This window comes from Amblyraja radiata, chromosome 15 (genome assembly GCF_010909765.2).
Source record: "Amblyraja radiata isolate CabotCenter1 chromosome 15, sAmbRad1.1.pri, whole genome shotgun sequence".
In the NCBI taxonomy this organism is placed as follows: domain Eukaryota; kingdom Metazoa; phylum Chordata; class Chondrichthyes; order Rajiformes; family Rajidae; genus Amblyraja; species Amblyraja radiata.
In genome coordinates this window covers 32,877,739-32,904,671 of record NC_045970.1, presented here as the reverse complement: position 1 = coordinate 32,904,671, position 26,933 = coordinate 32,877,739, and the positions used below count along the sequence as shown (strand labels likewise).

The window sequence follows — 26,933 nt, the reverse complement described above, 5'->3', positions numbered from 1 at the left end:
GAAGGATGGTTGACGTTTTGGGTTGAGACCATTCTTCTTGGTTCGGACCCAACATGGACTACAGGTTCCGGTAGTCGATCTGCCATTTTTCACAAGTTCTCATTCCGTGCCCTGCGTTCTACACTGGCGGCAATGCGCTGGCACCAGCAGGCCCTCGCTATGACTCTCCCACTGCTCCGGGCATCACTCAACCACACCTGCAACCGACTCCAATTGCACTTCATTCAACGCCAGATCCACGCCCTCAACAAACGCTTCCTTTCCTACATGGACTCCACAAAGGATCGCAAGCTTGCTCGTCAGGAAGAAGGGTCTCGACCTGAAACGTCACCCATTCCTTTTCTCCAGAGATGCTTCTTGTCCCACTGAGTTACTCCAGCATTTTGTGTCTACCTGGGAATATACCTGATTATTTCTCAAGTCTCTGCTTGAAATGCTTCCATTACAGCATTGACTGCTAACTTGGGTTCCAATTAACCCAGGCTCGATCACCCCTCATACCTTTGAGACCCCTCATATCTTATTCAGATAACTCCCATTCCAGATTGGTCAATTTAAGGGGAAAGAACAATCTAATCATTATACTACTATGAACTCTATGCCCCAATATCACAGTCCTCTGAACCAGATTCAGCAATGATTCCTTTCTTAGGGGCATCACAAAATTTGCTGATAATTGCAGTGATCTTCTAAGGAAGTTGACGGTGGGGGTTGTCTGTGAACTGATAGAATTTAAGCTTTCACCCTTTTTATTTACTTTCTGTGACTTGCGCTACACCATGCATGTGATCTGGACACAGGAGGGTGTTTGAATTTCTTTAACTTGAGATCACTGATTTGATGGAAGCCTTTGAGATTGGACATTAGAATAAACTTTGTCAGTTATAACCGTAGAGTATCACATGTTCTTCAGTCAAGTAAATGTGGACTATTAATTCGTTCATTGATACTTTCGTACAACCACACTGATATTGGAGGGAGCACAGACAGACATGGGAGATTCCAATGTAACACCCGTGCTGAACACATTAACAAAAACAAAGGCAGTTGGGTGAAATGATTCAATGTGGGACTGCCCTTGAGGCATTAACTTTTTGATGACTGCTATAAGTATTTTACATTTAAGCCTCTGACTCCCAATACAGAAAAAAAATGACTTCAGTGGGGAATAGGCTTATGCTAAGAATTGACTGCCATTATCAGCAAGATGTCTAAGAGTGACTTGTTTAGAATGTATGGTGGAGGAGAAAATACGGAGCATAAATAATAGGTGGCTGAAGACATGGTAAAAGTGGTATTTAGGGAGGATTTGAAGTTAGGTTGAAAATATTCATAGTTGTGCAGCATGAAAACAGACCCATTGGCCAACTTGTTTGTGCTGAGCGAGATGTCTATCTACGCTAATTCTAGTTTTCCACATTTGTCCCATTTTGTTCTCTTTTTCAATCAATTTAGCTGTCCAAATCCTTTTTAAATGCTGAGATTGTACCTATTTCTACCACCACCGCAGGCATCTAGTTCCACATACCCAACATCTTTTGTATGAAAACCTTGCCCCTCAGATCATCTTTAAATATTTTCGCTCTAACCTTAAACATGTCCCCCAGTTTTAGATTCTCCTCTTCTTGGGGAAAAAAAAAATGACTATCTACACTGTGCATTCCCTTAATTTTATAATCGTCTAAAGTTACCCTTCAGCCTCTTGCACTACAGAGAGAACAATCCCAGCTGATCAGATCTCGTAACAAAAGTTAGGACGATTGGGCTGGGTTAGACTCCATTGAGGCCTCGGTACATACTTTGGCGTTTATTGTATTTGCGTCATGACATGGATATCCATCTGAAAAAGGGTCTCGTCCCGAAATGTCACCTATCTATGTCCTCCAGTGACGGTGCCTGACCCACTGAATTACTCCAGCACTTTGCGTTCTACCTTGAGGATTAATGATATCATTTTCCACATCCGATGTTGGGCACGCACACCCCCATCCACATTAACGGGACGGAGGTGGAACGTGTTTCTAGCTTCAGGTTCCTGGGAGTCAACATCTCCGATGACCTCTCTTGGACCCACAATACCTCAACTCTGATCAAGAAGGCTCACCAGCGTCTCTTCTTCCTGAGGAGACTGAAGAAGGTCCATCTGTCTCCTCAGATCCTGGTGAACTTCTACCGCTGCACCATCGAGAGCATCCTTACCAACTGCATCACAGTATGGTATGGCAACTGCTCTGTCTCCGACCGGAAGGCATTGCAGAGGGTGGTGAAAATTGCCCAACGCATCACCGGTTCCTCGCTCCCCTCCATTGAGTCTGTCCAAAGCAAGCGTTATCTGCGGAGGGCGCTCAGCATCGCCAAGGACTGCTCTCACCCCAACCATGGACTGTTTACCCTCCTACCATCCGGGAGGCGCTACAGGTCTCTCCGTTGCCGAACCAGCAGGTCCAGGAACAGCTTCTTCCCGGCGGCTGTCACTCTACTCAACAACGTACCTCGGTGACTGCCAATCACCCCCCCACCCCCCGGACACTTATTATCACTTATTATTATTTATTTAAATCATTTGCTATGTCGCTCTTCCAGGGAGATGCTAAATGCATTTCGTTGTCTCTGTACTGTACACTGACAATGACAATTAAAATTGAATCTGAATCTGAATCACACTGTAAATGATTAACGTATTGATTGGACTCAACAGAACTTTCTTTTCTAACCACACTGATGTAAGTAGATGGGCTGCTAACAGCAACACAGGGAAATGTGGCAGCTATTTTGTTTTTGCAAAGAGGTTCATTAAAAGAACTACCCATTAGCACTGCAGGAACAGTGTTATCAATGTGTCATTATAATTATCCTCATAAAAAATAGATCCAATATTATGTTGGCCTCCTCCAGTATAACCTCCTTTTGGCAGGATAGATGAACTAACTTCAATCTGCCCCGAGTAAGACACTTTATTTGAACCTCTTCATGGCTAGATATTCATAAGGACAAAATGCCCAGGATGATCTCAAAATTACCTTGGGCAATAGTCTACCTGGTGGTCTAAGTCTTGGTCTGGTTTTATTGATCATGGTGAATCTGTTTGTAATAAAATATTTGACCATCTTTTTTTTGACAGGTGAGCTCTGTAACCTCATAACACTGGATGTGGCTCACAATCAGCTTGAACACCTGCCGACGGAGATTGGCAATTGCACACAAATCACAAATCTTGACTTGCAACACAATGAACTGCTTGATCTGCCTGAAACTATAGGTAAGGAGTTAGGAATCATTTCCATTGCTCTGCAGACTTATTTTCCTCCACAGTTAAATAATTTTAAGATATAAAATCCTGAAGGTTTTCAAAACGTACTGTTTAGATTCCAATAATTTGTTGAATTCTGCATATCTGAGATGAACTATTCAGTCGATTTCACAGAAAATTGGGCTGTACTGCAGTGGTCATTCATTCCCTAAAACTACTGAAGTATTTTGGATTGTTATCTAAACTCTTCACATTGCCTTCCTCATGCTCATGCTAACTTTGTATGGATGCACAGTTCCAATTGTCTCCAGCCACACCACTCAATCCAGAGTTGAACAGTGAAATGTAGGGAAACTACCAGTTTCTATTAAATTATGAAAACTATTTTGTCTAATTGTCTAAACCCAAAATTTTCTTAAATAAAATTAAAATGCATGTTAAAAGCATTAACATAAATCAAGTAACTGAACGTTTGTTTCTTACTCAAGTCTAAATGTGGAATAAGGTTACTGCTCTTTGCCAAGTTTTGCGGCTGTAGGATTGTTGAGCTAATTTCATTGCCAATAAATTCAGGCTCTGCTGTCAGGACTCCATGTAGAATTCAGCAATGGAAAGGAGTCACATTTCGGGATCATTGCAAGTGGCAGAATGCTGGTGTTTCTTTGCCAGTTTGAACTAGCCCAATAGTAAAAACGGATGGATAAAAAAACGGATGGAAATATACAATACACTTCGAAAATGATGTCTGAAAAGCCTGGAGTCTAATAATATAAAAAAAAAACAAATTAGTCTTCTATCATTTTAAGTCCCTAGCACTTATTTTAACGTATTTGGCTTTCCACTTGGAATCCCTGAATACAAATTATTTGGTGAAGTGGCAAATTGATGATCATGTTTGCTGGGAAAGAGCTATGATCCTGTTCCATGAAGTGCTACCCTAAACTATGGATGCAAGAAGCCTAAAGAGTTTTTTATTATTATCGTCCCACTTGTTTGCAATTTGTTTGAAATGTGGACATTTTTGTTTAGCCTATGCATTTCTCAGAAACTGTTGGGGAACATTGTAAGTTACAGCAAGGAAAAGACGGTTGGGATATCTTGGTTCTTAGATTTCTGTGCTTAATAATGGCACTGTCTCAAAATGGTAGTGAAACTGAAATAATATGCCTTATTCAAACCCTTATTGAACAACAATGTCTCTTTCAAATCACACACTCCGCCTCTTCCTTTCTTCCCTCCACCCCCACATCAGTCTGAAGAAGGGTCTCGACCCACAACGTCACCTATTCCTTCGCTCCATAGACGCTGCCTCACCCACTGAGTTTCTCCAGCATTTTTGTCTAACTTCTCTTTCAAATCAAATCATTTCTGTATCTGGATTGTAATCCGGTTATTGAAATATTGAAATTTAGGTTATTGAAATATCTTGAAGTTAAACACATTCTAATGCTAATTCATGACTATATGCACAGTAAAAGCTTTAGGAGCATTATTCAGTCTGAAAGAGCTTTGCAATTTAGCCAGTGTCATTTTACAAAATTGCATGGTCCTCCACCACAAATCTGCAAACTTTATTTGCTTACTAAAAACATTAAACTATTACCTTTGACTCATTGACTCATCTAAATGCTTGATACTTAGTCATTAAGGCCACAGCTTAACATTTAAAACTCTTTTTGAAGTTTTTCATTTTAGTTGAGTATTTTACCAACAAGTGGACATTATAATTTGGCTAACTTTACCTTGGATTCTTTAATGACGATATATCCCTCCAGGATGATAATATATGCTCTGACAGTATCTTGCCTGAACTAGAAACCGTATACCTGGCTTCAGTTCCATGTGAAATTCTGTGTTTGAGTTTCTATCTTCTTGTGCTTTACTTTCAAGCAGGTTAAATAATACTTATTAGTTAATAGTAGCAGCCTGGAGACTCGGTGGCACACGTTATTTAGCAGGGAAAACAACTTTCAGAAAATTCTGCTATCCTTGTAAATTGATGCTCTTAGCATTCTTGCTCTAGATTTTCTTGTGTGCCAATCTCTTGTGTCTGAACATGGCAAAAGATGGCTTCCAGGAACTTTGTCTCAGTAGCATTCTGCAAAAAAATTGGGGTAAATGTGTTTTTATGAAAAAAGATTAAGCTTTATGTACTAGGCATATTACAATACAGGACATCCCTCATATAGTTGGTTTCAAACCTGATTTGATGTCGGGATTATAGACCAAATATTTTTGTAATAATGTAATTGAGTGGAATTAATACCAAATGTCTAAAAGACTAAGGTCTTTGAGCTGAGAAAATTATTATTATGCAAATTACATTCTGCATTAAATTGTCCAACGTTAGTGGAGGTGATAATTTGTCATAACTTTGCCAAATGTTGATCACGATATCTTTCATTGGTTTGACTGAAATGGGAATTGAGCTTCTGCAATTCCCATATTCTGCTCTCGATTAAGATTAAGTTTGAAGCTAGCCTGGTTCAAGATCTATACATGGTTTTAAATTCTGCCACTTTTTTTTATAACTCTAGTGATAATTCCCACAGATTTCATTCATTGTTTGATTTCCAAAACCTTGTGTGTAAAAATGAAAATAACTTGCAAATAAGTAGATTTCTATAGGTTTAGTAAAAGACTGCATGTTTCAGAATACCAGATTTAACATTAATTTTGGTGTACTTGATCAATGTAAATTGTGCTTGGCTGTTGTTTTTAAAATTTGTAGCTTTTGAAGTAACTTAAATTATTTACAAAGAACTAAGAACAAAGAACATAACTGTGCCAGGATTACTAATATGACACTTGGTTGGGTGCTGTGGTGTGTTTGTTATATTATTGGAATAGCTGGAAGATTTCTGGACGATTTGGTTGATAAACTTGAGCTTGAATTCTACTGTCTGCCAGGCAATTTAAATTTGAGTAATGAATTGAAAACATTATGAAATTGGTCTCCATTCTGCTAACTATAAAAGTAATTGATGATCATTACGAATCTTTTGTTTCTCTGATTTGCTTTACCAAAGGAAATGAGCCATCCCTGTCCAATCTGGTAAATATGTGACTAATCATGCCTATCAAAGTGTTACTTAACTGTGCCCTGAATTGTGGACAAAGTAGGGATGGATATTAAATGCTGGTATGGCTGATGATATCCATACTCTGTTAATGATAAAAATTTAATTAAAAAAAAAAAAATCTTTAGTGTGGAGCATTATTTAACGTTCCAATTGTGAATTCCTTTAGTTTTGTTTTCCCCAGCAATGTGCTTTCATTCTTATCATCACCACATTTTCACCCACTTATTTTCAAATTTTTTTTTATTTCTCTGATCTCTAATCTGATTTGTAGTGCAAATGTGCATACAAAATTTCATTTTGTGGAACACTAATGCACTGGAGTGAGATTAACCAAGGCTAATGTAGAATTCAGATTCAGATTCAGATTCAATTTTAATTGTCATTGTCAGTGTACAGTACAGAGACAACGAGAACACCTTTCCTTTTGCAGATTCTAAGTGACTTGCAATGTATTTCCAGCATTTTGCTTTTGAATGCAGTCCTGGGCCAAGCTTGTGGAAAATCAACCTGCAGCTTTTTCTTCTTTACTCATGCTCCAATTCGGCATATGTTGCTGTGGTATTACAGTCGATCACTTACCTTTTCACCTCTGGGACTTGTGTTCAAATCCAGCACTGACAGTTGGGATAAAAGCCTGTAATCTGCATTGATGACTGGCTCTTAAATGGAAACTAATTTAATCAACTTGTCTGACTACCATCCTTTAACCTTTGTTAAATTCATTTCAGAACATCTGTAATATAAAAATAAGAGAGACTACAGAGGAAGAGTTTATTGTAGCTTTGCTAGAATTTTTTCATTGTGTATTGAGAAGAATTTCTATCCCTGGCAGTGAAATCCCTTGCCTTGTAATATGAATTAATCCATGCCCATAATTGATCATAAGACATGTTAAATCAATGCACAATTTCATTCCCAGAGACTCTATTTTCAGAGCTTTGCATTTAATTCAATATTCAGATCTGTTAGCATAATTGCTGAGACTGCATTACTGGCAGTAGTACCTATGTTGGTAGAGAATTTCTAGGTGTTTTTGAGCACTGACCCCTCACCCCTCCCCCCCCCCCCGCAGTATTTCTTTGCTGCTATTGATACCACCTGATTAATTTACGAGGGTTTTTCATAATTACTGATAATCAATAGCCACAGGTTTTTTTTTAGCATTAATAATTCTTTACACACAGGCAAAGAGGGGGAAGCTGGTAGAGCTACTGCCTCGCAGTTTGAGAGACCCAGGTTCATTTCGGACCTCGACAGTTGTCTGTGTGGGGTTTACACATTCTCCCTGTGACTGTGTGGGTTTCCTTCCACATCCCAAAGGATTGCAGGTTTGTAAGTTAATTGGCCTCTGTAAATTTCCCCCAGACAGTGTGCGGCATGGATGAGAAAGTGGGATAACATAGAACTAGTGTAAACAGATGGTCGGCTTGGGCCGAAGAGCCTTTTTCCATGCTGTAGCTCAAAACTAAACACAACTAAAGGGGCTGTCCCACTGCAACAAAGAGTTTGCCCTCGACTCAAACTTGCAAAGTGGCTGTCTTTTACCTTTGTGTTCATCGCGGGTGTGAATTTCAGACAGGGCTCCCCCGCTTTCCCTGGCCCCCGCCTTTGCGATGTGTTTGTTTGTGTGTGTATGTGTGTGCAGTCGGTTGATCTAGCTCGTGGTTTCATCGCTGATGGTTTTCCAGGCGAGTGCCCTCGAGCTTGAAGGTCGAAGACAGCCGCGTCAGTGGGACAGGCCCTTAATGCTACGGCGATGCAGTATTTCGGCTAATCTGCAAGCCTTGACGTGTTTTGAATTCTACATTAGCCTTGGTTAATCTCACTCCAGTGCATTAGTGTTCCACAATATTTCTTACGGTCCAAGTGTTTTGTTGCCATTCTTAATGTCTTATTTGGTGCTTTAGTGTGCTCCTGCTAATACTCCTTTGAAGACAATTGGGACTTGTTCGAAAGCTGCTATATCATTGCAAGTTGTTGCTCAAACAGTGCTGCAGATGTTGGTGCTGCCTAATGGCTTCAGGAATTTGGGCTCAATACTACATTCAGGTACTGCATGCACAACTTGCATACTCCGCATCATCGCAAGGATTTCCTCAGTGTGCTCCGATTCCCTCCCACATCGCAAAGATGTAATCCCATGGGAGCTGATGAGCCAGATGTCAGCCTCCTGTGTCTGGTAATTATAATAAATGTGTTGGTGCTCCTGACACACTTGTACAAAATGACAAATACAGGTAATATCTTCTATCTCAATGTGTTACAGCTCCGGCCTTGAGTTGTTTCCAACGGGATGGATATTGCTTCCCATTTCTTGACAAGCTGTCTTATCTTTTTCAGAAGTAGTGCACAATATATTTTTTTTAAATAGGCTTCCTTTATCATCAAAAACCTTTCCCATTACCTGGGTGCATTTTCAAATAGTTAAGAGGCCCTTGCAAATTTGCATAGAAGAAAAATTCCTCTTTGTTATAATAGTCAAGTGAAATTAACCCTATTAAATGAGCTTTAATTTGAATCTATCTAAAAATAGTCTCTTTGCTAGAGAAAGTATGCAGGAACAGCAGGAACAATAACAAATTATATTTCTACTTTTATTTGGTTTAATAAAGGGCGGTCACAGTGGTGCAGCGGTAGATTTGCTGCCTTACAGCGAATGCAACGCTGGAGACCCATGTTCGTTCCCGACTACGGGTGCTGTCTGTACGGAGTTTGTACGTTCTCTCTGTGACCTGCGTGGGTTTTCTCCGAGAACTTCAGTTTCCTCCCACACTCCAAAGACGTACAGGTTTGTAGGTCAATTGGCTTGGTAAATGTAAAAATTCTCCCTAGTGGGTGCAGGAAAGTGTTAATGTGCAGGGATTGCTGGTCGGCGTAGACCCAGTGGGCCGGAGCGTGTGCGGACGTGACATCGAAGGACGAGAAGCCGAAGCAAAGAAATGGAAGCCAAATAACCGAACGAAAAGGAAGCTGAAAAGCCAAATAACTGAAAGCGTAGGAAACAAAGGGTGGGACGATGAAAAGCAAACTCACCGAAAGGCCGCTATGCCGAAACGCCAACTCACTGAAAGGCCGCTCTGCCGAAAAGTCAAATAACGGACATGAAGTTTAATAAAGATTTATTATTAAAACGGTTATTATTTTAATAATCGATCTTAGGCAGGCATAAAGGGCCTGTCCCACTTACGTGACCTTTCCGGCGACTGCCGGCACTCGTCATGGGTCGCTGAAAATATTCAACATGTTGAAAATTCAGCAGCGACCAGAAAGACGCTACGACTCTTTGGGTGACTAGGAGACCTCTCACGGCCATACAGGCAACCCCCTGGTGACATGTCACGACCATACAATCGACCCCTGCCAACATGCCCCCTGATGACACCCTGCGACATGTCGCCAGGGGTCGCCTGTATGGTCGTGAGAGGTCTCCTAGTCGCCCAAAGAGTCTTCTTTTAGTCGCCGCTGAATTTTCAAGACGGGAGGGTATGGAATTGAGGGAGGTGTAACTGGGACGCCAGGTATCACCGTTGAGCCCTCTGGAGATGTTGTGGGCTTATCAATGAAACGTCAAAGTAAGAGGGTGCCCACCTGATGACCCCGATGACGTACCTACCCTACCTTTCACCACTCCAATTCCACTGCAAATAGCAAGAGTGACGACTTATTAAAGGGATTGAAACATCAAGTCCTATTAGCTCTACTGACCTTCTGGAGGAAAAGCCAGTGACTGCTGTGAAAGTGCAGCTAACGACAAGGGAAAGACCTTGTGACAGCTTGGAGAGACAGCTGACAGGAGGAAATAGACCCCAACTGGGCTGTTATGGGCTAGCTACCCTTAACAGCTGGTTCCGTCACCTTGTTAGGGCACAAGAGATACCCTCACTTGGCTACAAAAAGTTCAAAGAGAAGAATACCCCCAGAGTCTGCGAGATGACTCATCGACTGACCACCCGGTAACAAACCTTGGAATGTACACGACATTGAATCAGGTAAGTGGCAAAACTCTTGAAAAATGAGCAGCTGGACACGTTCTTCAGACCTGCAGGTGTGGCTGGACTAAAGTAACATCAACTCGTGGTCTCAAAATTCATTAGGGACGGAAGAAATGCATGAAAATCCCCAACCCAGGGCCCTGCATTGACCAGATTCTGTCAAGAGGAAGGTCAAATCAGTCGGATGAAACTCAGCGGCAGGAAGAAATCCACAGTCCGCAGAGCATCAGCACCCTACGGGATGTGGCAGAAGTTTCAGGCAACAGTCCAAGACGCAACCAGGCACATCGTAAAGTGGAGAACATGCAAGGACGTAAGCCGTTGGTGAAATGGCCAAAGTCTAACAGCAAGGAGTGGGAAATCATCAATGCAGATGTGAGTTTAATCTTAAGTGGAATCAAGGGATCAGCAGAAAAGAAGTTGGCGAAGATGGGTGATCTACCAACATGTTGAAAAATTTCGGCGACCTATGACGGGTGCCGGCAGTCGCCGAAAAGGTCGCGTAAGTGGGACAGGCACTTAATTCTCCCGTGCCTTTCATCTGCCGTACCCGTAACTATTCCACTCGCGTGCCGTGGACGCTGCTTCAAGCTTTCACTTACAACAGGCAATAAAGGCAGCTGTAATCCTGACTTTGCACCATGGACTGCGTGCAAGGTGCTGCGCATTCCCACAGGAGAGGAGACCAATCTGTGCATGCGTGTTTTTAAAAGATTTTTTTTTAAGTCATCTGACTGCCAACACGACCAATCTGCGCATGTGCGGTTTTACGATTTTCTGTGCATGCGTGTTTAAAAAACAACAACTATTTTTAAAGGTGGACTGATTGCCCAGTGCCTATACCTGAGTAATTACTCATGGCATGTGCCTGCTCCCACCCAATGGTGGCAGTGAGAAGAGGTCATTGCTTGTGTATAAATCGGGTATATTTCGATTGCCATTCTAAATGGGTATGTGTGGAAATGCTATATATATTATAGATAGGTAGATAGATAGACATATAAATATATAACATACAGTGTGAAGCAAGATAAAAAAAGTATATGTTAGACAGATAAAAATTAGACACTTCTAATTGAAGGGCGTGTCTTAACATCTAATCATTGAATTAATATATCTCGTGCCAAAATAAGCAATCTAAGTAGTGAATTAATTTATACAAAGCTATATCTACTTTGCCTTGCATTTCTAAATCAGCAGCTTTGCTGCATAATATCAGCCAGTTCCAATAGGGCAGAGGGACTTTGTAAAAGTGTTTCTAACATTTTTTGCAGGTGACAGAGTAGGCATGTTTTCACATAACCGCCTAGGCTTGTATAACATATCCACCTGCATTACAAGATTTCAAGGTCAGTTTATTGTCACATGTACCAATTAAGGTACAGTGAAATTTGAGTTACCATACAGTCATACTGAGTGAAAAGCAACGAGAAACACAGCCATATAAAAGTTCACATAAACATCCATCACAGTGGATTTCACATTCCTCACTGTGATGGAAGGCAATAAAGTTCAAAATTCTTTCTCTTGTTCTCCCGCTGTCGGGGCAGTCAAACCATCCGCAATCGGGACAATCAAAGCCCCCGCAGCCGACGATCGAAACTCCCACGTCGGGGTGGTTGATACTCTCTCCGCGTCATGGAGCTCCAGAGTCGGCCACTTCTTACCCGAGACCGCGGGCTTCACGATGTTAGTCCACAGGACCCGCGGTTGGAACTTCGATCCCCGGCAAAGGGATTGCAAGCTCCGCAAGTCCTGCAGACTCCCGCGGCTTGGAGCGCCCGGAAAGGCCGCGTCACTCCATGATGTTAGGCCGCAGTGGGGACGGAGATACGCTACGGAAAAAAAATCGCATCTCCATCGAGGTAAGAGGTTTAAAATAAAGTTTCCCCCAATCCCCGCCCCCCCACACATAGAAACAAACTAAGGAACACTAAAACATACTTTTTAACACATACTAAAAAATACCAGAAAGAAGAAAGGACAGACAGACTGTTGGCAAGGCAACCAGCATATTTACTAGCATATTTATCCTAGAATTACTTGCCACATTATGATAGGACTTTTTTGCACTTGCTCTCATTATATTGTAGCTTTTCTCAACTGCAGTGTTATGTAGGAATATACTGACAATATTGCAGTTTGTTGTTCAATTATTGGCATTGAAAGAGATTAACAATAATTGCCTGAATTTTGAATGCAACCAACATTTAAGCTTTCTGTGCACAACTTGAATTGATTAATTTAATAAAAAAACATTTTTACAAATTACCCTGAAGTTATTATTTCAAGATGAATTGTGGGCAGTTTTCATTAAATGACAAACACAAAGTCATTTTGATTTCCATTCTTCTAAAATTCTATAATATGGTATTCAATATTTGAAACTACTTAGATTTTACTTAGATTTAGTTTGGAAATTATTCCACACTCTAGGATTTAAACATCTACGCTTGTAGGCTATAGTTTGCTTTTAAATTGATATGAATAGGTTGTTGAAATGAGAGCCAACTGACGTTCAAAAGAGGATTACTATTGCTATCAATTTGCTGATTATATAAAAGTTAGTGGTTTTGCAGATAGTGAAGATGGTTGTGAACGACTGTAGCAGGATCTGGATCGATTGGCCAGTTGGGCGGAGGAATGGTTGATGGAATTTACTACAGAAAAGTGTGAGGTGTTGCATTTTGGTCGAACAAGGGCAGGACCTACACAGTAAATTATAGACCTCTGGGCAGTGTTGTAGAGCAGAGGGATCTAGGAGTACGGGTGCATGGTTCCTTGAAGATTGAGTCGCAGGTAGATAAGGCGGTCAAAAAGGCTTTCAGCATTTTGGCCTTCATCAGCCAGAGTATTGTGTATAGAAGTTGGGAAGTCATGTTGCAGTTGTATAAGATGTTGGTGAGACCACATTTAGAATATTGTGTTCAGTTCTGGGCACCATGTTATAGGAAAGATATTATCAAGCTTGAAACGGTTCAGAAAAGATTTACGAGGATGTTGCCAGGAGTAGAGGGTGTGAGCTATATGGAGAGGTTGAGTAAGCTAGGTCTATTACATTGAGCGCAGGAGGATGAGGGGAGATCTTATGGAGGTGTACAAAATCATGAGAAGAATAGATCATGTAGATGCACACTTTTGCCGAGAGTAGGGGAATCGAGGACCAGAGGACATAGGTTCAAGGTGAAGGGAAAAAGATTTAGTAGGAATCCTAAAGGTAACTTTTTCACACAAGGGGTAGTGGGTGTAGGGAACAAGCTGCCAGAGGAGGTAGTTAAGGCTGGGACTATCCCAACGTTTGTAAACAATTAGACAGGTACATGGATAGGACCGGTTTGGAGGCATATGGACCAAGCGCAGGCAAGTGGGACTAGTGTAGCTGGGACATTGTTGGCCGGTGTGGGCGAGTTGCGCCGAAGGGCCTGTTTCCACACTTTCACTTTATGACTCTACAATTTATCGACTTAAGCTTTGGATTCATTTAACAGGCCTTGATTATCACTCCTTTTATTAGGTGCTTTTGAGTGCAACCGGCTGCCAGTATTGAGATCACCTGCGTACTTGACATTATTCAATCTGTCAGCTAGTTTGTGTTGTCTCTGAAATCTCAATTTGAGGGCAAACTATATAAACGGTTAATTGAAATGATCTAAAATTGGCTTGGGTAAGAGGCGAGGGGAATTCAAATGTAAACGTTTATTTTCAGATGTTCAGTTTTTTGGAATAGATTACCGGTTAAAAGTAAAATATCCTCTGATTTTGATTTATATTTATAATAAACATTGGATTACTGAGTTAGTATATTGCATTTCACCTTCAAAACATCTTTGAACAGAATGGTTGGTGGTATACTTTCAAGAGCCCTACATGAAATGCAATTTATTTGTTTCTAGTGAGTGCTGTAGAGAGGAATGGTTAATGTGTAAATCTAACTTTACATCGCTACTAATCTGATGAAAGCTCGTGGTCTGGAAATTTTAAGTACTTCTCTTTCTACTTGTGCTGCCTAACTTGTTGGGTACTTCCACCATTTTCTATTTTTATTTCAAATTTACGATTTTGTTTTCAAATTGATACTGAATGGGAATTAAATTACATAGCACAGAAGCAGATGTTTTCGGCTCTTCACGTTTGCTCCATCATTCGTTATGGTTAGAACCAATCATACAAATTTAATATCCTGTTCCTTGGTCGCTGTAACCTCTAAGAACCATTACTAACTCATTAAATATTAAACATCAATTTGTTTTTTTAATGGTAGAGAATTCCAGAAGTATACCACTCTAAGTTTTTTTTTGTCATCTCTGTGTTTAAAAATGCAGCTTTATAGGACTTTGGTTAGGCTACATGTGGAATATTGTGTGTAATTCTGGTTGTCTCAATACAGGAAGGATGTGGAGGCTTTGAAACGGGTGCTGAGGTGGTTTACCAGAATGATGCTTGGACTGGGGGTATGAGCAACAAGGAGAGTTTGGCCAGATTTTGATTGTTTTATTTGGAGGTTGAAGAGAGACCTGATAGAAGTGTATAAAAATTATGCACTGATGGGGTAGGCAGTCAGAACCTTTTTCTCAGGTTGGAAATATCAAATGCTAGAGGGCATAGCTTTAAGGCAAGAGGGACAAAGTTTAAAGGAGATGTGTGGGGCAAGTTTACCTTTACACCGGGTAATGAGTGGCTCGAACGTGCTGCCTGGTGTGGAGGTTACAGCAGATGTGATAGTAGCATTTAAGAGACTTAGATAGTGCAGGGAATAGAGGGATATGGATTGCGCACGGGCAAATAGGTTGGTCTTGGCATCACAGACATTGTGGGCTGAAGAGGCTATTGCTGTTCTGTTCTATGTTTGAAATGTCTTTTTGCTGTAAACCATGGTCCAGGAATCCATTGTCGTTGTGAGCCTCCTTCCTAAAATTATTCCAGTCCTGTTATAACTTAGTAGATTTGCGACCCCTCTTGTTCCTCTAAACTAGAGAACTGGTGGGAATTGGCAAATTTGTGGTTTTCCTGTTTTTTAGGACTGGGTCCCTCCACTTGATTGGGCATAATTTTTTGCTTGAAATACCTGTACACGAACAGCTTGGTTGGCAGGGTGGTGTTCAAGGCCTTGGCCTTCCACTGACCTCAGCTTTGATATCAAGCCGAGTGATTCAAATTAAATGATTTTTTTGGATTTTTTTTCCATTCTGCGATTGTGGAGATAATCCAATCGGATTACTGCAGGATAGGCTCATTGTCTTCAGAGTAATTTTAAATTTGGGATATGCTAGCCTATGTCAGTGCTTCTTAAACTATTTCAGTGTCATTCACCCTTGCGTCTTTCTCACAAAATTTCATTCACCCTCGACTAAATTTTCTTATGTTTTTTGGTAATTTTCGTCTTATTCTCACTTGTGTATAATTTTATATATAATTTATTCTGTCACATGCGCAAAGAACATGAGTTAACTCGTTTCTTAAGTGTTTATTTTATTCAACTTTTTCAACATCCTAAAAATATGTAAAGAAACCATGGGTAGAGAGAAAAAAACATTAAATTTCCAGCTCCACTGCCATTAAAACCAATAAGAGCCTACTAACTACTTTAATGGCAATACCCTTTTGAAGTATAGAAAAAAATATATAAATATCTGAATAAATTAAGCCATTCACCCTTCATTCACCGCTCTAGTTTCATTCACCCCAAAACAATTTCATTTGCCCTTGGGTTAACCATTCACCAGTTTAAGAAGCACTGGCCTATGTGACCAAGCAAGAATAGGGGATTAAGGTTTCGCTGTTTTATGGACGTTCAGATTTCAATCTATTGTGATTATCAAATTCAACATGTTGGTAGTATGATAAAGATGGTATGAAGATGCACCCAAGGCCCCAAGGATTATGCCGTGGATGCTGTGGCCATTACTGTCAATGAAATAAATTAATAGAGTCATGGTCTACTAAATTCTTCCCAAATATTCTTTCACTGTGCTTTGCAAGCTAGATCATACATAAATGACCTGTTGGGATTTTCTGTTCTTGGACTCCATACTGAACTGTTTTTCACCAACACTGATGAGATGTGGCTTTCTTTGAACATTTGAAATGGTTTCACAGAAAGAAGGCATTATTAGTAAACACATTGTTTTCTCGAGTGGTTCCTGTATCCTTTGTGCCTGCTGGTGTTTGATGAAGTGCCTGGTGTACAATAAGCATTTTTACCACATGGTGCTGGTGATCCTATTGTGCAGTGTTTCCCTCGCATCTCTGATTCGATAGAATGTGCAACACCATTTGATCATCCAAAGCCAAAACCTAAATATTTGTGTACAAAATGGCAAGACATTTGTTTCCTGTATAATAACTCTGGTAACTGACTTTCAATGACATTCAAGTTGATTCAAACAGTAGGAGGATCAGAGCCTTAAGTTACTACCTTATCTGAAAGATTGCACTTGCAAAGTGGAACTCCCTAATTTCTATTAAGGGTCTGAAGAAGGGTTTCGGCCCGAAACGTCGCCTATTTCCTTCGCTCCATAGATGCTGCTGCACCCGCTGAGTTTCCCCAGCAATTTTGTGTACCTTCGATATTCCAGCATCTGCAGTTCCCTTTTGAACACTCCCTAATTTCTGCCTGGTATGTCAGTCTATAATTGTCTTTGACTGGTGGAATTTAATCAATAGCTTGGTTAAATTAATGAATTAGCAGCTGGAGATTGGGCCTCAAGGGCAGCACAGTGGTGCAGCGGTAGAGTTGCTGCATTTCAGCGCCAGAGACCCGGGTTCGATCCTGACTACAGAGGGGAGGGGGGAGGGGGGAGGGGGGGGGGGCAATTAAGCAAGCAGTCTACCTCTATTTGCAATTGTGAAACTTATAGATTTGCAAACTCTACTGATTTGCGTATTCTTCAGGGAAGGTCTGTTAACTACTCAAAACACAGCAATGTGGTTGACTCTTAACTGACACCTTGGTTCAGAGGTAGATAGATATGTGGGTTAAATGCATGCATTGAAGTGTCATGTTACATAAATGAATGTGTCACAAATGCTTGACAAAAGGATGCTGGAATCTTGAGCAAAGCACAAATGCTGAAGTAACTCAATGGGTTAGGCGTCATCTGTGGAAGGAATGGATAGAGGATGTTTTGGGTCAGGACCCTTCTCCAGTCTGAAGGTGGACTATTTGTAAGTTATCCATGTTGTGACATTTAATTTTGTGAAATGTTCACCCTTTTTCACTTTACTGTTATCCCTTTAGATCATGTTGCTGATATTTGAAACGTAGCAAGTTGAGCAGCATCCATGGGAAGAGAAGTAGAGTTAACATTTCATGTCAAAAACCTTTCATCAAACTATCACGATGAGGGTCTTTGACCAGAAGCATGAATTCTGCTTCTGTTTCCATGTATGCAGCCTGGCCTGCTGACTGTTTCCAGCATTTTCTGTTTTTATTTAAGATTCGAAGCCTATGCTCCTTTTTCATTTTCAGTTACTGTCATTCAAACTCATGCAAGCCATCTTCCAATTGAGGTTCCGATGGGGGGGGGGAGGAGGAGAATGTTTCTACAACAATTTAAAACATTGTGTAAACAGGAAATGGTCAAATGTACTCTTTCACAGATATCTAAAATCTAATTTTGGTTGATAAATCCGCAACTAAGCAACTCTATCACTGCTCTAGGTTGTAAGTACATATAAAAATAGTGCAGTTGTAAAAAATCTGGAAAATAGAACGAAGCATGTACAATAGTAAAACTCCATTTACACTCTTGCATGGATATTTTGATACCATAACAGAACTGCCAGTATAGGTTGCTCTACCAATAGTCATTGCTATAATAAATAGCATTTTAATGAATGCACAACATATTCTGTTTTAAAACCACTTAACATTTTTATTATCGGGTTCATTTTCAGCTCTGCCAAATAACAAACTTTAAATGGGCAGTGATCATAATACTTGGCTTTAGAATTAGCCTGTAATCGGTAGGGGACAAAACTTCTGATCCTATTTCTTATCTATCTGGTAATCTGCCAAAGCATTAGTGTTTGGAACTTGAATGTTGACAAAAAATTGAAGGTCATACCATTTTCATTTTTAATTTAAAAGATCTTCAGTGCTGTGGGCCTTTACTATTTAAAGTTTAATTTATTCCTGTCTCAAGTAATATATTCATTATAGCTTAACTTTCTGCCTTGAATATATGTATTTTTAAATGGATATGAATAGTTTATTGATGTGTGCTTAATATTGGCTGGATTGGCAGTGGCCAATTAAATATTTGAACCCATCGTAATCATATTATCCTTGTGCCTTCATTTTGTGTTATTTGAGCTTGAGTCATTATCAAAGAGAGTGGTGCATTCAAGTACATCAAAATAATCAAATATTGCTGCCATTGTTGCAAAATCTAGCTCAGCAATTATGCAGATGCCAATAGAACATTTTTTGGTTTATATCAGAATCCATCTGTGAGGTTTAGTTTCTGGTGCTGTTTTTAACTGTTGGTTAGATTTGGTCTTGTAGAAACAGAACATTGCCTGAGTTAGTCATCCATGCCTTAAGCTCTTTAGGTTAAGCTTAAACCATTTAAAATTATTTAATTACCGTGCATTTGTGAATAAGCGAGTTGGGTTTTCTGACTGCGCATGCTCAGGTCATAGGTCACTAGCTATAAAACAGTCTTGGCAACGGTGGTGCTGCATTGTGTGCAGGCTTGCGTTTCGTCCGTAGTCGGGGTCGGCTCTCCGTCGCTGTTGAGTTGCTGTTGGGCCGTTCCCGTCCCCCTCCCCGGTGTCCCGTCCCTGTCCGGAGGTGTCCGGGATGGCCCCGGACTTGCAGCCGCTGGCTCCAGCTTGGCTCTGCCTGTCCTGCCTGGTTGGCCTCGGCAGCCCTCCACCTCCACCTCCACCCCCTCTCCCCTACCCTCAGTCCAACACTGGGATCCTGCTGAAGATGGGCAACTTGGAGCCGCTGCTGCTGCTGGGGCCGTCCTGGTCGGAGAGAGAGTCTGCGGACGGGTTCCTGCCGGCCAAGGAAGGCCGGGCGCCCGCTGGAGCTGTGGGTACTGTTGGTGATGGTGGTGCTGACGGCAGCAGCAACCTCCTCCCCCTCTCTTGCCCAGCCCCAAGCCAAGAGTCCGGGCCAGCTCCAACTCCAAGGAGGTTGAGCCCAGGCTGGCGCTCTGGCGCAGGAGAGGCCGGAGTCCTCGCTCCTCCTCGGGGTTGTGGATGAAGAGGCAGCGGGTACTGTAGGGGCAGAAGCCGGTGGTGTGCAAGGTACGGCTTGTACTTGGGGTAGCGGCTGAGGCCGTGGGTGAACTGGCACTTTTTGTCGTAGCGGCCCATTGGGGAACGGGTTTCTCTGGAGTTGGAGCAGGGTTGGGCTGGAGTTGGCGCTGGCTGAGGATCTGTGGGTCTGGGGCTGCTGGCAGGTGTCCCGTTGGTCCGGACGTCTCGAGTGGGTGGGGGGGGGGGATTGACCAGTGAGCGCTTGCAGGTCTAGCCCGGTCCCCCACTGAAAAAAGACAAAAAATCGGACCAAAGGTATGCTCACTTTATCTGTAGCGCTGAGATCTATTTACCGTTATAGCTGACGACCTGTGACAAATCCCATGATTCCTTGCGTTTTTCGGAATACCGAACTCGCTTATAGGGAATTGTGTTGTGACTCAGTGCATGACTGTACTGGTTGGAATGTGAAATTGCATATAGTGTTTTCTTTTTTGGGATACACAATCATAGGAAGTGGCGGCAGCTTTGAAAATGTGGGGAATTTTGGAGTGTGGAAAGTGCTGGTCTTTCACAGAGTCTTTCAACCACCTTGGTCAGTGAATTGTGTAGGAAGCATCTGTAGATGCTGCTTTACATCAAAGATCGACACTCCATGCTGGAGTAACTCAGCAGGTCAGGCAGGATCTCTGGAGAAAAGGCATAGGTAACATTTTGGGTCTGAACCTTTCATACTGAAAGATAGAGGTGGGCGGAAACGGGTGGTGAGAAAAGGCCAGAACTAAATAGGGCCGTTCACAGTTGTCCTCAGGATGGAGAAAAGGTATGGGTGACTTTTCGGATCAGAACCCAAAAGGAGAATCCTTTTCTCCAGAGATGTTGTCTGACCCGCTGAGTTACTCCAGCATTTTAATCAGTGAATTATTGGGTTTGTTGAAGAATCATGTAATAAATTAGATGTTTGTAACATTGAAGTTAGAAAACTTAAGTTTTTGAAATTGGTTTGCATATATACTTGGTTTTGGCACTGAGTATTCTTGTTGAGTGACTCGTGAGAAATTGCTGCATATTAAACAATATAGATGAATGAGATTGTAAATCTTTAAAACATAGATCTTTTCATGTCTAAGGATGAGTGAACTGTTGAGCTTGTAAGGAGAAATCTTGGAGAGTTATTTTAAAGCACAGATTCTGCAAGACAAATGTTAGATCGATATTGGCAGACACTGGTATCTTGCAGAGTACTCCAGATGCATTCCCGGGAATTAAAGTGCTGATTGGAACAGTGGTTAAGGGGTCATTATTAAATTATATAGAGAGTGATTACTGATAATACTGCTGTGCTGGAAACCTAGCAAGAATTCCTGTTCTGTCTGCAGCTGTGCCATGAACCTGATGCAGATCCCCGTCCTTTCACCCGATAGTTTCTCAACAATGAATTGCTCATTGCTCAGTGTGGAATACTGACGCAAAGACTGCTGTTACCCCCTCTTCGATAGGTTCTGCATCCCTTCCCCAGACCAGAGATTTTACCGTGGTAACAAGCTCAATGGCCAAAAGCCATCATAGAGATGTCTCCAGGCTGGAGAGATAGCAGCATCCAACATTTCCAGCAGGAGGCAATGAGAGAGAACAAAGTAACCATGTGGTCTGTCATCTCACGGAGCAGATGCTGAGGGTCCCCAGAAATGCCTCAACTCTTAGTGATTGGTTGCTGGAGTATAGCGCAAAGTCCTATTATCTTGCTAAACAGTTGCTTTGAACTATACGACCCTCGCAGACTGTCTTCCGCTTCAGAGACAGAAACACTTTATTTTTACTGCATGAGAGAAAGTGGGTAAGGCAGTGATTTGTCCCAGGGACGGGTACAGGAGTGTGCAACAAAGAGGAAGACAGGGATTCATGTTAGCTACTAGATGCAGCAGCTTGCAGCAAGAGCAGGAATCCATGCCACATTCCAGCCATGATAAAAGGGAAAGCTGGGATTAATGCCCTGTAGCAGGTGCAGCCATGGGGAGGGTGTGGATTTGTGGCAAGTTCCCAGTATAGCATTATGCTATATAAATGAATGTCATTTATAGGTTTACCCGTGAGTGTCAGCCTCCAGGACCAATAACGAATGAGTGTTCTACCAGATTGTGGATACTATTTTTTGAAAGTGCTAAATAATTATAAGTGCTACAGTGAATAACTTCTGAATTGATGTGATTACAAGGAGCATAGTTTAAACTGGTATAGTAATATTGTAATTTGAATTCAGTACGTAAATTTTAAACATTTTAAAGACGCTAAATATTGTAAACTTTTGTTTCCCCTCAGTAATGTTCAATATTCAATATTCTCTGCAGGTAATCTGTTTAGTTTGAGTCGTTTGGGACTGAGGTACAACAGACTGTCAGCTGTACCCAGATCTTTGGCAAGGTGTAGTGAACTGGATGAGCTTAACTTGGAGAACAATAATATTTCAACATTACCTGAGGTAAGTTGTCTTGCTAAGAGTTCCTGCCTTTTGTCTAAAATTTAAGTGCAGTTGGCTGATAAACCTTATAAAAATTGGGCACTTAAATAGGTCCAGATGTTTTTTTTTCTTAAATAGAAGCTGGCTCTGCAAATGGTTACGGTCGCCTTGAGGCTGATACTTCTGTAGCAAATAAAAAAATAAAATGTTTTTGCGGTTCTGATCTTGTTAATTTTGTTTTATACTACAGAGATTCTCAGTATCCTTAAACCAGTTAGCTGCATGTGCTCCTGACACACTATCTGACATTAAATATTTGTATCATTAATTTATTTGATCTTTTGCGTTAATTGGTCTGTTGGCTTCAATTCCATGAACTTCACTTAAGAAATCTATAATTGCAAAGTGTTATTAAAATGATTTATTTCTTCTATAATGAATGATTAATTGTCATTAATATTTAATATCCTATATGTATATATTAATTTTAGAAATGGAGGATTTAAATGTTCCCACTCTCACACAGGGTCTTCTTTCAAGCCTTGCAAACTTGACCAGTTTAACATTAGCAAGGAATTGCTTCCAGTCATATCCGGTTGGTGGACCGTTACAGTTTTCAACTATCTATTCTCTCAACATGGAACATAATCGCATCAACAAAATACCTTTTGGGATCTTCTCTAGAGCTAAAGTGTTGAGTAAGCTGAATATGAAGGTAGGTGGTAACGTTTTTAGTTACAGGATGAAGCTCAAACAATTTCTACGACTGGATTCTGTCAGAGTTCAGTACATTTGCTCTGAGAAATGTTGCCTGGCATTTTGATTTTAAAAACTTTCAGTTGCTGCCATATTCATGTTGAGGCTTCCTTATGCAGAATTAAATCATGAGGGGAATAGAGCGGGTAGACGCACAGAGTCTTCAGAGCAGGGGAATCGAGAACCTGAGAGGTATTTTTTTCCACACAAAGGATGGTGGGTATATGGAATGAGCTGGTGGTTGAGGCGGGGACAATTGCAATGTTTTAGAAACAATTATCCAGGTACATTGATAGGACAGGTTTAGAGGGATATGGGACAAACACAGGCAGGTGGGAGAGGTGCAGATGGGACATGTTGGTCAGTGTGGGAAAGTTGTGCCAAAGGCCCTGTTTCCACACTCTATAATTATTGCAGTTCATAATAGATCACCTTTTATTTAGGAGTTTCATATTATGGAAATAGTTTCTTAAATAGGTTTTAAAAATTTACAGATTTATTGTAGAACTTTTAAAAATTAGGTGACGTATACAATGTATTCTGTGGTTGTTGAAAATTGGCTGGTGGCTAGCCTTGTGCTAGTTCTTTGACAACAATTTATAGTTCAGCATCATTTTAGGCCTTCTCACTAATGTAAGAAATTCTTAATGCTCTGACTTTTAAATTTGCCTGAAGCAAGATTTCCTTTCCCCATCATTATACCCTGTTAATTAATCACCTTGCACACTACTTTTAGGGATCTTGATGATGCGTTTTATGCACATAAATTAAGGTAATTGATTTATCATCAATGATGTGGTTTCTACTAATTGATGCTGATAGGTGATATTCAACTACATATCATTTTGTCAGCAGGTAAGAGTTTTCAATGTAATTATGGAAAGACCTACTTTAGGTGTTAAAGCGTTTCTGTGTCCTTCCATTGTTCCATTTATGCATTTTGCAATTGGTCAATCTCACTTAAATAATTGGCAGGAAACTTGTTCAGGACATATTCATGTCTCGAATCGTGTTGAAATATTGCCATTGGAGGCAGATATGTTTTTAGTAATAATTTTAAAAATAATTCTGCAGTATTTTTCAATTCTGGGATGCAAATGAAAATTTATTTAATAGTGATTTATTGAATATTGGAGTGATCACTTTTCTACTGTCCTAATTTAATTACTAATTGGCACATATAATCACATTTGTAGGCAATGGGGAAAATGCTCAATTTTTAAACAGTAATTACAGAAAGGAAGAAATGGGATTTCAGATCTAAAACAACCAAGCGATAATTGAAGAACTAACCCATTTTCTATACGCTATAGGACAATCAGCTAACTTCACTTCCATTGGATTTTGGAACATGGATAAGTATGGTGGAGCTGAACCTTGCCACTAACCAACTCACAAAAATTCCAGAAGATGTTTTAGGCCTGGTTTCACTGGAGGTAAGAAACCTGACCATACAACCCTGTTAGTTTTCTGGTTTTGATTGCAAAAGCTCACATGCCCATTTGTTCATTCTGCGCACCTACAGAGGCATATAAATTAATTGATGGGGTTTATTGCAGGAGAACAGTAAATAATGAGTGTTTTATTTCTCATGATTATTGCTTTCGAAGTGTAGTTCTTAGTTCATTAGCTACACAAAGAAAGGATTTTGTTTGGAACTGAGATACCAACTGGGTTTTACGCTAAATTTATACATTCATGGAGACGAACGTTGTGGTTTGCTGGTATGTAAGGAAATCTAAACAAATGATTTTTTAAATGATTCTTAAATCTTTCAAACCTGCCTTGAGGCTTATACGCTGGGAAATTTGTAAGTTTAAACTTTTTTTCTGTAAGGAGTGACTTAGTATATACAATAAATAGTTTTAAATAGTTATCCTGGATTTCAGGCAATTCACTTGCTCAAGAAAAATAGAATTTGAGGAGTTTGGTTGTGAAATGAAAACGAAAAACATCTAAACATGCCATATACGTAATATACATAGACAAAAGGTGCAGGCGTAGGCCATTCGGCCCTTCAAGCCAGCACAGCCATTCAATGTGATCATACTGATCATCCACAATCAGCACTCCGTTCCTGTTTTCTCCCCATATCCCTTGATTCTGCTAGCCCTAAGAGCTCTATCTAACTCTCTTTTGAATTCATCCAGTGAATCGGCCTCCACTGCCTTCTGAGGCAGAGAATTCCATAAATGCACATCTCTCTGTGTGAAAATGTTTTTCCTCATCTCAGTTCTAAATGGCCTACCCCTTATTCTTAAAACTGTGGTCCCTTAATAATGTTGTATGTTTCCATAAGATATCCTCTCATCCTTCTAAATTCCAGCGTATACAAGCCCAGTTGCTCCATTCTTTCATCAAATTTAGTAAACGTCGAGCCTCTATTTCAATTTTATAAAGGTTAACATGTGGGATTTTATTTTGTTGTATCTACCTGTTTCCTGGAAGTAAAAGATAGCATTTTTAAAAATCCTTTGCCAATGAGAAAGTAGGAATAGTTAACAAATTGGGCCTAGGGTGAGAGTTTGACACTGAACCAACTTGAAGAGAAGTGGACTAAACTGTGAAGTCCACAGCCTGTTTTGTTTGGTTTCCATACACACAAGCAAACCATAACTTTCCCGACATGAATGTATGAATTTACTGCTCAGTCCTCAGGTCACTTCCAAAATCCTTAATGTGATGAAAAATCAAACATTGCTAAATGTGACAAAGACGTTGGATCCTTGTATTAAATTATCAGCGTGTAGAGATATTTAGTACAGTGAATTATTTTTGTGAATAGAATGGAACATAAAAGCATTAAAATTTGAAAGAAAGCTGACTCTTTTCCCAACTCTTATCAATCCTATTGTTCAATTTCTGGGTTCCCTAAAAGCTGTTTAAAACTCTAAATGATTCTGTCTTCACAACTAGGTTTCCAGCTCTATTGCTGTATTCTGCTATTGTCTCATCATTGCCCCTGCATTCTAATGTGGCATGCCCTTCTCATGCTATTAGTTTGTTACTTCTATCCTAATCAATCTCCTTTCCCCAGAAAGTGACTTTGTGTAGAGTTGAATCTGCCAAATTGTATTTATTCTCTGACTTAAGGTTTGCTCAAGATTTGGTGCATTTTTAATAATCAAATATGAAAGCCATTAGATATTTAGGGGAATAAATTTGCCATCATACTGATTTCCATTTAGGTTCTTATTTTATCAAATAACCTCCTTCGAAAACTGCCTCATGGCATTGGACACCTACGAAAACTCAGAGAGTTGGACTTGGAAGAAAATAAACTTGAATCTCTTCCAAATGAAATTGCTTATCTTAAGGATCTGCAAGTAAGTGATTTGAATTTGATCTTTAATCCAATATAAACTAGGCTGTCTTCCTTTAATATTTTGTTTGTATTGTATTCTCAAGTTATAATAAAATGCACAGGCTATCTTAAGTTTGTTTTATATCTTCGGTCCTTGGAGAATTACAGATGGGAACCAATGGTGTTTAAAAAATAAATAAATTGCATGCACATAATTGTCTAATTGACTAGCAAGCCACATTAAGTGTTACTTCTGGATTTTCCAATGTTGCTTTTGCTGCAGTTGGTATTGGAGTTTTCAGGTGACACACCCTCTCCCACCACCAAATGCCAGTTTTCTCCCATCCTATTTGAAGTGCATGGCAATAATATTTTTTGTCATCCCTTGCTACAATTTAGAGTGAACAATAATAGCGTTTCTGCACTATTTTGCATGGTTTAATTCATTTACATCTATCGTGCAAAGTAAATTGAGTACAGTTGATAAATGTCAAAGAAAATTCAACTGTCTGATGACTTTAAAAGTGTATATAACCCTTGATCAGTCTGCTGCGTTATATGTAAATTTAGAACATTTGTTTTTTTAACTTTGCTCATTATAGAATACATGTATTAATAGAAAACAATGTATAAATGTAATCAAAAATGAAGGCAGTTGAAAAATGCATTAAAAAAAAATCAATGATTTAAAATAAAGTTAATAAAAGTGAGTTAACTTTTAGAATGATTGATAGGTCACATAGGTAACAGCTGAATGATTTAAATGCTATACGGACACTGGTTAATGTTCTTATCTTTAATAAAAGCATATTTAAAAAATTGCGAAAAATATCATACAAAATCCTTAGCGATTGTTCAATTCTATTGTGTGGCTCACCTC

General features: G+C 40.1%; 1 protein-coding gene across 1 annotated transcript in view; it reads left to right on the top strand.

Moving 5' to 3' along the window:
- Positions 1-26,933, top strand: part of shoc2 (SHOC2 leucine rich repeat scaffold protein) — a 76,398-nt gene that overhangs the window by 36,239 nt on the left and 13,226 nt on the right. Inside the window, exons 3-7 of the mRNA XM_033033983.1 lie at positions 3,122-3,259; positions 21,884-22,014; positions 22,520-22,708; positions 24,063-24,185; positions 25,938-26,075. Coding sequence (XP_032889874.1) covers positions 3,122-3,259; positions 21,884-22,014; positions 22,520-22,708; positions 24,063-24,185; positions 25,938-26,075 — 719 coding nt within the window. The remainder of the gene's footprint in view (positions 1-3,121; positions 3,260-21,883; positions 22,015-22,519; positions 22,709-24,062; positions 24,186-25,937; positions 26,076-26,933) is intronic.